Below are 10,915 nucleotides of genomic sequence, written 5' to 3'. Positions count from 1 at the left end.
CCTGGGCAATTCAAAGTGGCCCTCAGCAATCCTCTCAGTCTCTCTCTGCCTCCAAGATGCTGCTTCCAAAAAGTTCTTCTGCCTCTCTCTTTGCTTGTGTCTCTCTACATTTACAGTCACCAGCTCCTCCCAGTTCAGCACTCTCTTTTCACATCAACAAATCCATCCCACAAGTGGGATTCACAAGCTCTGGGTTTTAACACAATCAATCCAAAAACCAAGCCAATTCAGGGGGATCTTTAAATTCAATTACTATTACAACACCAAAGATGCCAAGGTCATCCACTGCATCCTGGACCATTACTAGACCTCTTGATTTTCATCCTGCCTCTGGATTTTGATGGTTTAGGAAGAGAAAATGAAGCTGATGACTTTATGCACCTCTGCCTCATTTTAATCTAATTCATGCACAAGTCAAGATGTCACCAATGATGTCATTGATCTTCTTTGAAAATGAAGGACAAACAACAATAGATTCCTAATTGTTCTTCCATCTCTAATATCTCCATTCTACAGTCCAACCTCCAAAAAACTGACAAAATAACCTTCCTAAAACATGGGTCTAACCACATCATACCTCTGCCCAACATCTTTCAGTGGCTCCCCATTGCCTACAGGATAAGACAGAAATTCCTCTTTTAATAGAAAATTTTTGTCCTGGCATTTAAGGCTCTCTACAATCTAACCCCATTACATTTCCAGTCCTATTTCACATGACTCCCCATCACAAACTCTGAGTTCCAGCCAAATTGGAGTCCTAGCTATTCTCTAACCAGGAGTGGGAACCAGCTTCTCCATTCCTGCCAGAAACTCAACCTTCCATCTTCTCCCTCCATACCAGCATATAGCAAATGCTTAATAAAATTGTGTTGAATTGCATATGTCTATCTTACACTCTTCAAATTGGCAAAAATGACCATTGTTGGAGGGACTGCAGGAAAACAGGCACATTAATGAAATGTTGATGGAAATGTGAACTGATTCAGTCATTCTGGAAAGCAGTTTTCGACTATGCCCCAAAAGTCACTAAATTGTGCACACTCTTTGGCCTAGAGGGACCACTCTTAGGCTTAGAGATAAAAGAAGAAAAGGACCTGTATGTATACAAATATTTATAGCAGCTCTTTCTACGGTGGCAAAGAACTTTAAACTGAAGGAGTGTTCATCAATTGGAGAATGAAATGGAATACTATTGTGCTATTAGAAATGAGGAATTAAATTATTTCAGAGAATGCTGGGGAGATTTATATGAACTAATGATGCTGAGTGAAGTAGGCAGAGCCTGGAGAAAAAATGTAAAGAATAATAACATTGTAAAGACAAACAAATTGGAAAGATTTAAGAATGGAGATCAAAGAAGTGACTGAAAATAATTCCAGAGAACTAACAGTGAACTATGCTACCTACCTCCTGACAAAGAGGTGATGGACTGAATATGCAAAATGAGACAATCACTTCTTAGACACAGTCAACGCAGGAATTTATTTTGCTTAATTATGCATATTTTACAAAGGTTTCCTCTTTCTTTTCACTTGAGGGAAGGAGTAGAAGAGAGAAAAAATTCTCATTAATTGAAATGTTGATGTGCCCAACTCTTTGTGACCCCATTTGGGGTTTTCCTGGTAAAGATATTGCAATGATTTGCCATTTCCTTCTCTGGCTTATTTTACAGATGAGGATCTGAGTCCAACAGGGTTCAGCGACTTGCCCAGGGTTAGACAGTAAGTGTTCTGAGGTCAGATTTGAACGCAAGAAGAGGAGTCTTCCTGACTTACAAGCCTGGCACTCTACCCACTGTGCCACCTAGCTGCCCCATTAATTGAAATATTATTAATTGAAATAGATTGAACTAAATTTTTTAAATTAAATGAATATTCCTGGGAATGTGCCAGGTAGCTGGGAAGCACAAAAAAAGAAGCTGAATGGCCCAGGGAAACATTCCCACTGCTCTCCATTATAGGCTAGACATCGTCTTTCCATACAAAGGAAAGTCTTTATGTTTGGAGACCATAGAAAGAGCATTAGCTTTGGAGACAGGGGACCTGGGTTCAAATTCTGCCCCTCATACTTTTTGCCTATGTGACCAAAGTCACCTAATTTCCCTAGATCTCAGTTTCCTTATCTGTAAAAGGAGGAACTTGAACTCTGAGATCCCCCTCCAGCTCTCTTCATGTGAGTCTCTCCACTGGATAGGAAGTTTGTGAATTCAGGACTTAGGGCACTAGAATTCTATATCAAACATAAGCAACAAATCCTATGGGAATGGATGAAAGAGTAGCTCTTGGGTCCTAATCAAGTACAAAGAAGAGGATATTTCAAGAAGTAGGGAAAGAAGTCTGGAGACTGTTTAGTTAAACTGTCCCGAAGACAGGAATATCCTTTTTGATATGAATGAGCAACTTCTCTCATCCATGCAGATATCTCTGGATACCATCCCAAGGATAAAGAAGATAACAATAGGAGAAGAGTATGGGGAGATGACAAAAGCGCACACAGTGACAGGACATGTAATGGAGAAGAAGTTAACAGACAGGCACGTCATACGTAGAAGGAGAGAGATCCATGGGAGAACAGAGGCCGATGCAGGCCAGGAACATATGGCCTCCTTCCCTTCCCATGCCCCATCGTATCACTGAGTGCATGGGGGTAGCAAATAGGCAGGGCTGGGCTGGTCTGAAGAGCTGACCAACGGTCTCCAGGAATGAACAGGGGTGTGTATTTTAAAGCATGAGAGAGATCAATTATTCAATGAGTATTTATTAAGCACTTATCATCTGCCAGTTACTAAATGCTGTGGGTATAAAGAAAAAGCAAAAATAGTCTGCCCTCAAGGAGTTGATATTCTAATGGAGGAGGAAATGTGAATGTATATGGGTATATGGAAACTACATACAAAGTGGATGCAGAGGAATTTTAAAGGGGAAATCCCTAGAGATGAAGAAAAAGCCTCCTATAGAAAGTGATGCTTTAGCGGAGTCTTGGAGGAAGCCAAAGATTCTGAGAGGTGGTATGGAGGATTGGCAATAATACGAAGGCAAGGAGATGAGAAATGGAGGCTCATGCATAAAGAGCAGCAAATAGGCAGGAGCACTGGCCTGTGAGGACATAGAAGAGAGTAATGTGTAAGAAGACTGGAAAGACAGAAAGAGGCCAGCTTGTGAAGGGCTTTAAAATGTTTGATGCTTGACCCTAGAGGCAATAGGGAGCCACTGATGGGGTAGGGAGATGTGACTGAGCAGTTTGAGACAGGGAGACCAATTATGGAGCTTCGGCAATTATCCAGGCGGGAGTCGATGAAAGCCCGAACTAGGGTGTGTGAGTTATAGAAAGGGGTTTACAAACAGATGTTGTAGAGATAGAAAGGTCAAGATTTGGCCGTTGACTAGCCATGTGGAATGAGTGAAACTGAGGAGCGGAGGATGGGACCAAGGTTTCAAACCTAGGTGACTGAGGTGGTGGTGCCCTGAACAACAGAAATTTTGGAAGAAGAGGAGGATTGGGGGTGGGGGAAATAGAAAGCTCTCTTTTGGACAGGGTGAATTTGAGACACCTGTGGGACATTCAGTTCACAATGTCAGAAGCATCACTGGCACTGGCTTTCTAGATCTGGTACTTACTTGCATAGATATTATAATTGCACTGTGGTTTCTGATGAGATCAGACAGTATTTTCTGGCTCCTTCCCTCTTCCCCACCTCCCAGAAGAATATAAGCTCTTTGAGAGCAAACATGCTCTTACTTTTGCTTTTGTATCCTCAGGGCCTAGAAGGCGCTTAATAAATACTTGCTGATTGATTGGTTCCCCAGGGTCACCCCATCAGAGTCCTTGATTCTGGTATTAACAATGAAGGCTCCATCTTCTAGTCAGTTCATCTTGAGCATAAACCATCCAGGTGAGAGACGTGGTCAGAGGAATCCTTGGGAATAGGGCCATGGAGGTATTTGGAGGTACAGAGCCATCCCAAGATCTCCATAGCCTTTCTCCCTTCCCCCCAAATAATGAAGGAATCCAATCTTTTCTTCCTCCCCCATGGTATGTGAATGTTGTGTGTAATGTCAACCACACAGAAAGTATTCACAAAACAACACAAACTTTAATGGGTACTCAAACTCATAAAGAAAAGAGGGGTAGTGCCACTCAGACCATGGTCCCGCCAGCAGACCCTGCAAGCTCTGAAGTATCCCTCACCTCCATCTAAGTCCTGCCCTCTTAGCCCCTCTATAAAGCAAGTAGAATCAGGAAGATTCCTGTTGCCTCACAGTGCCCATTTAGCAAAGGGTGATGTTGGGAAGGACTTCCCCAGGGAATTCATCTAGGATGGGAAGACAGGGAAGAGAATTTGGGCAAAAGTGGAGTGCTAAGGGCAAGAAGGCAGTGGCATAGTTTAAATCAGCCTGATTTCCCAAGTTCACCCAGGTGCCTGGGAAGGACTGTTTTTCTTTTCCTGGGATCCCTGTGGGCATTTGAGACTGTGCAATAGAGCAGGAGGGAGAACACATATCAGAAGAGCTGAGCCCTCATTCAGTGCCAGGCTTAGGTGGATGAGCAGAGTGGTATCAGAGCACACACAAGCATTGGCAGTACTCTGCATATTGGTTATAGAGTTCAAGGCAGGCTGCCTTGGGAGATCATGCCTTGCTTGTGACCAGAGGGATGCCCATGGGGTTAGTCCCCAAGTTTTTTTTAGCATCTTCCCCAGTTGATGCCCAGGGATGAGTTGCTGGGACAAACACCCAGTTGGCATGCTGGTATTTGCTTTGTTTTATCTGTGTTCCCCTTCCCACCCTGAATGACTGGGTTCCCCCTATTTAGAATCATGTAAGGTTCCCACAGCCTCCTTCACCGCTTGAAATATGGCCCAGTCCATCTGTGAGAGACAGAAAAGAGGAGGATGTATCAAGTGCTGCTCCATAACTGGTTCTGTCATATGGCTTCCTCCACCCAGGAATTTCCCTTTAACTCTTACACACAACCAAAGACTTCCTTGCCATAGGTCAAATACTGAAGATGCCATCTTTCCCACAGTCTACAGTCCCTCAGTTCTAGAGAGCACCAAGTGGCACCCTATTTGAGGTCCTTACCTGGCTATAAACCTGGCGGGCATCAGGGGGCAGGTTAGGTGCCTGGTGGCAGAGCTGGGTGGAGAGGCCAATGGTCTCAGGAGACAGGAAATACTGGGTGACGCTGACTGAGTTCACCAGGCCCTGCACCTGTGCCAGGGAGAAGAGGGATATGAAGGAGAGAGAAGACACAAAAATGACGTGCCCTTTGGTTCTAGATTAACATTCCTCTGATATCCCCTGACATGCTCTGGACTTTGCTCTTATGGGGCAAGCAGGGACCATGGTATAGGTTGAACATAACTAGGGGCACCCTGTGGACAGCTGGCACCATCTTCAGGTAAGGAATGTGGTAGAAAGGGTGCTGAGCTGATCACAGAGGGCACTTTAAGGAGATTGCCTGTTTCATCCACGAAGGACCTGAAGTCCAAAGAGATTAGGTCCCCCAGGAAGCCATTAGCAGATACAGGATCCGAGTCGTGTTCTTTCCACTCCAAATCCCACGCTTATCCCACCTACTATACAGGCCACTTTCCCTAATAAGCCATGCTGTCTCCCATTTATACAAGGGTTACAAAACGCAGATACCCCTCCTTTCCTAATCACCCGCCATACTCTCGAGCAAATCACTTAAAGGTTCTTGGCCCCCATTTCCTAAGCTCTAAAATGGGAATATGATGATCTGCCTGCCTACTTCCTAAAACTGATCCTTAGGATAAAATGAGATATTGGATGTGAAGTGTAGAGTTTAGGCAGAGGTCAGGGGTTAATTATTATCCTCAGTAGGCCCATCTCCCACCCTGCCTGCCCAGACCTGGTGAGGGGCCCCTGCTGGCACCAGCACAGCCTCGCCAGGGGCCTGCAGAAGGGTCCAGCCGCTCACACCCCACTCCTCCCGGAGGCGTCGACGCAGTGCAGTGTCCAGGTAGCAGCTGCCTGGGGACCCTGGATCCAGGGTGCCTGCTCCAGCGGGGCACACCTAGCAAAGAGAGTCAGAGGCTCCTATAGTTAGAGCAGAGATTCTTGGAGAATCAGGACCTCACACAGGTCTATGCCTCCTCCCCTGCCTCCCGCTGCCCCCACTAACAGAGGCCAGGGCTTCTAGGAGGATGCTGGAAATGTGGATTTTACCCAAGGCTGGATCCCTTGGAGGACTTAGTCACTTAAGTAATAGTAGGAGGTCTGAGATTGGGAAGAAGAAGGAGAGAGGGCCAAACAACACAGCCCCAGGCTGAAGGATACCTAGGCCTGAGACTGCTGGGGGACACAAAGAAGGGCAAAAAGTAGGGAGATGAAGGGCTGAGGGTGGCCCAGGTTGACTGGTTCATAAATGGGAGAGGATGGGACTGAGGAGAAATGAGGGAGGGCCTAAGGAGTCAGAAGCTGGATAACTAGGTAATATACTCTTTAAATCCCTTATTCTCTCATGGCAAATGGCTGGAAGGCCCTCCTAATAATAGCATTTATAAAGCACTTTACATATATTATCTGACTCAGTCTTTACAACCATCCTGGAAAGTAGGTGCCACTATTATCCTCATTTTACAGATGGGGAAATTGAGGCAAACAACAGTTAAGTGACTTGCTCAAGGTTACACAGTGTCTGAGGTCAAATATTTCAGGGCCAGTACCCTATCCCCTGTACCCCCACCTCACTCTCTAATCCTCCACCTTCCTCTTTGCCTATGCAAATTTTTTCCAACTCTTTCAAACCAATTAGAGTCCACTGGGATCTTTCCTTCTCCTCAGAGTTCTTATGGCACCTGCAGTCAGGAAATATTTACTGCCTTGCATTTCTATTTTATCTCTCTCTATATATGGCTCCTGTCACTTCAACCAGATTGGGTTGCCTTTGAAGAGAATGGGGTCCCCACCGTACAGATCTGCAAGCCAAGGCTGCACTAGTACTTGCTGGGGATGTCAGAGATGGAACATTGGTTCAGGTGTGGGTTGGAGTAGGTGGACTTTGAGGCCGCTTACACCTCTGGGAGTCTGTAACTATGCATTCCTTGGAGAACAAGGACTAAGTCCTATACCTTTCCTTTCTCCCCGCATTGACTCTAGCATAAGACTAGCATAAGCATGAAAACACCTGTAAAGTACTTTGTTGGCTTCTGTCAATGAAACCTGAGTTCCATAAGGACAGGGTCTAGTTCATCCTTGTTGTATCTACAGGGCCTGGCCTTGTATATACTTAATAAATGCTTGTTGAGTGATTGGTTGAGTTGAATTGCATTGGTCTCTTATAGTCAACTAATTAGAATCCTTCATTTAAAAGGTTTTTTCCCCCTGCAATTTGTAATAAATTCATACCTTTGTTGAGAGGCATCTGGGAATAATATCTAAGGTTTGAGACAAGGAGCCAAGAAGATCTGGGTCTAAATCCTACCTCTGACACTTACAAGCTGTGCCACCATGAGCAAGTCACTTACCTTCCTCTACCTGTTTCCTCTCCTGTAAAATTAGTATAATAATCCCTGTATTACCTACTTCAGAGTGTTGTAATGAGGTTCAAATGAACATGTGAAACTCTTTGCAGACTTACAGGAGTGCTGGATTTGGAGTCAGAAAACCTAAGTTCAAATCCTGACTTTATCATTTACCACCTATATGTCATTGGGCAAATACAACCTGTCTGGACCTGAGTTTCCTCATTTGCAAAATGAGTTAGATTACATAGATTTGGAGGGTCCTTCTCAGCTCTATAGCAATGATCCTAATGTCAGATAATTTTCATTCTTATCATTATCTCAATATTCTCTTATTCCCTGTGGATTTCCCTGTGTGAAGCTGACATTCTAGACAGCTCCAAAGGTTGAAGTCTACCCTCTCCAACCACCACCACCACTTCCTACAACCTCTCCCCTTTCCTCCCCATTCACACAAAATCTATTTCTGGCTATACAAGAGCCCATAGTGGGTCGGGTCTTCGATGGACCTGAATGTACTATGTGACCCCTATAGTCCAAAGGAGCTCCAGGGAAACTAATACAATACCAAGGTTTCCAGGAAAACTAATTTGCTTCCTCAGTCAATCTAGGCATTCAGGTCCACACTAGAGTTTGGGCTAGGGTCCTAAGTATCCCAAAAGTCTGCCCTGTGGTGGATATGGACCCCGAGGGAGTTCTGCCTCCCTAGTTACACGAAGCTGGGTTGACCAGAGTTGTCTTAGATCACAGAAAGCCCTACCCTGACCAGACTAGTATCCTAGGGAGGATTAACCCCAGAAAGGGTATGTGTATCTGTATTAGTATACATACATATATGTATATGTGTATTTATAGACACAATACACACACACACATAAATGGAATTTGTTCAAGGTTTCTGATGAAGGACTGTTGGCCAATACATTTCTCCCGGAGAGCTACCCCTTTGTTGAGCACTGAAGCAAGCTCCTCTGCTTTCTCAGTTCCCCCAAGCACCTCTTTGCTCCTTTGGCTCTCTCTTACACCTGCGTGCACATCTTATTCAGTTACAGACACTACCTGGTGATTGTCCTCCAAGCTGTTTCCCATAGTATCTATGGGAAACTTTATCTAGGAACATCTCAAAGACCACTTCTTCCAAGAGTCCTATCCCAATTAAGTGGGGAGGTGCCATAATGGCCGCATTCACCTCACTCCCAAGGTAGGAATGCCATTACCCTCCAAAGGCACCCTCCCTTTGCCCCATTCAAGAACTCAACCAGAGCTCCAGGAAAAGGCTCTTCCATGTTAACGAGTTTTCATCCCATAGAAGGCAACTAGCTAGCTACCTTGTTCAAAGTACTTAATGGAATTGTACTTAGCACATGCTGGGGACAAAATAAAAATGAAAAAGCAGATCCTTACAGGAAATTGGGGAATGCCCCCTCACAAACTCTTCACTGAACACCCTGGCCCTCAATGGTCTCCTTTTCTAAATGCTGATAGCACCACATAACATAGTACCAACTTATAGACCACCTTGCATCATTTCCTGTTGCTTGGTAGGTGTACTGTGTTGTTTAGTGCATGTCTGATTGGCATTTAAAGTCCTTTACATGCTGGCCTCAACCTGCCTTTCTGGACTTATTATACTTTACTGCTTTCAAATCACAGTATAATTCAGACATATTAGCCTTCTTGCTACTGCTCACACATTCCATTCTATCTCCTATCTCTGTGCCTTTTGCATTGGGACTGCCCCATGTCTAGAATGTACTATATTCTCATTTCCACCTCCAAGAATTTTTAGTTGCTTTCAAAACCTAACTCAAGTTCCCCTTTATACATAAAGTTTTTCCTGATCCTACCAAATTACTTTGCATTTATTTTGTATATATGTACATGTTCTCTTTCCCAATAGACTATAAGCTCCTTGAGGGCAGGGATTGTTTCATTTCTGTCTTTGTATTTCCAGAACCTGGGACAGTACCTGGCACAAGAAAGTTCTTAATAAATACTTGCTGCTGTACTGATTGACTGCATGTCTTATATTTGTGGACTAAAGAGAAATGGTAAGGCTAGAAAAGAGATTTTAGAAGTTTGAAATGAAACCCAGAAGGAGAGATTATTGGAGTGGGGTGAAGTAGGAAGGGGCTGCTTAGCTCCTATCCCACCTTCCTCACCATCTGGAGAAAGCGACAAATGCGCTGGGCGTCCTGTGCCCGAAACACATGCCACACAGCGCCCACCTGGCTACCTGGGGACCACAGCCCCTCACCTTCCAGGCATGTCAGGAGTTCTAAGAGGAGAGAAAAGGATGTTGGGGTTGGGGGTAGAGCTGAGCCCACCCTTCACCTCTCTGCTTCCTCCCACCACCTCACTCCACTCTAATCCAGCTATAAAAATATACCTTTCTGTGCCCGGTGCCAAGTAGGTACTGGCGCTTCTGCATGGACCAGGACACTGATGAGGTCTGTCACCTCCACACACAGATTCTTGGTCCCCAGGTGCCCGTGCTGTGGGCTCACACCTGGCATGGGGAGGGGTGGGCGAGGGTTAAGAGCACAAGGCAATTCCAGGCTGTAGCACCTGACCCAGGGAAATGGGGCTGGAGTTAGACCTTTAACTGTGATGGGCATGGGAACCTGGGCACAGAGAGGTCATGGGTGTGAAAACTACAATCACTGAGTTTGCCAGAACCCAGATACGGGTTCCCAACAGGACTTGGGACTAAGGTTTAGGGACACAATTACATGGTCCTGGAAGGGCATGAAGAGTTATAGGGCATAAGGGTCTGTGGCCAGGTGAGACTATGGGCAGAGGGAACCTAGAGACTCACCATAAGAGGCACAGAGCTGTGGCTCCAGCCGGCAGAGGGTAGGTATGGGAGGGAGGTAGGAAGCTAGGTTGAGTTTCCCATGGCTGGTACAATATTCTGGGAGTGGCAGGCTGGCAGCCAGGTTTTCTGATCTGCAGAAGGGGGAGAGGAAGGGACTCATTATACCCACATTTTTTTCCCTAAGTACTCTCCACTAAGAAATTCCATGCAGACTCCCAGAAAGACAAGTCTGAGAATGGAGGAGAGGCAGGAGGAGCCAAGAAGAGAAATGGACAAAAACCAGTACAGGAGAGGGTGGAGGAGAGACAAAACTGGCTTCTCTGCTGATACACACCTGCTGCACTCCGGCTTGCCTAGATTTCTGTGCAAAAGAAGGAGGGACCCACTGTCTAGCTTTGGACGGGCTAAAAGAAGAGAAAGAGGCTATTAGCCTAGGGAGGTGGGAGTTTGGCATCTTTTATTTTTTTAAGGGAGGAACACATGATTTCTTCTCTCTCATACACTCTCCTCTCTTTCTCAGTTTTTCTACTCTTCTCTCTCACTCTCTGTCTACTCCCTCCTCTCTCTCTCTCTCTCTCTCTCTCTCTCTCTCTCTCTCTCTCTCTCTC

General features: G+C 45.3%; 1 protein-coding gene across 4 annotated transcripts in view; it reads right to left on the bottom strand.

The window, feature by feature from the left end:
• Window positions 1-4,071: 4,071 nt before the first annotated feature.
• Window positions 4,072-10,915, bottom strand: part of HR (HR lysine demethylase and nuclear receptor corepressor) — a 20,040-nt gene continuing 13,196 nt past the window's right edge. For 2 of the 4 annotated variants that reach the window (XM_069075717.1, XM_069075716.1), the window contains 7 exons: window positions 10,642-10,711; window positions 10,308-10,438; window positions 9,879-9,998; window positions 9,643-9,767; window positions 5,875-6,039; window positions 5,082-5,210; window positions 4,072-4,867 (listed from right to left, as the gene is read on the bottom strand). In XM_069075717.1, the coding sequence (XP_068931818.1) occupies window positions 4,805-4,867; window positions 5,082-5,210; window positions 5,875-6,039; window positions 9,643-9,767; window positions 9,879-9,998; window positions 10,308-10,438; window positions 10,642-10,711 (803 nt within the window). In that variant the 3' untranslated portion in view covers window positions 4,072-4,804. Of the gene's footprint in view, window positions 4,868-5,081; window positions 5,211-5,874; window positions 6,040-9,642; window positions 9,768-9,878; window positions 10,058-10,307; window positions 10,439-10,641; window positions 10,712-10,915 lie in introns of those variants that run through there. The other 2 variants (XM_069075718.1, XM_069075719.1) reach the window with 2 other exon arrangements.

This window comes from Petaurus breviceps, unplaced genomic scaffold (genome assembly GCF_028583685.1).
Source record: "Petaurus breviceps papuanus isolate PSGF00001 unplaced genomic scaffold, PetGlider_PUasm1.0 90919, whole genome shotgun sequence".
NCBI lineage: Eukaryota > Metazoa > Chordata > Mammalia > Diprotodontia > Petauridae > Petaurus > Petaurus breviceps.
Note: the sequence above shows the minus strand (reverse complement) of the source record. Positions and strands in the feature narration are given on the sequence as shown.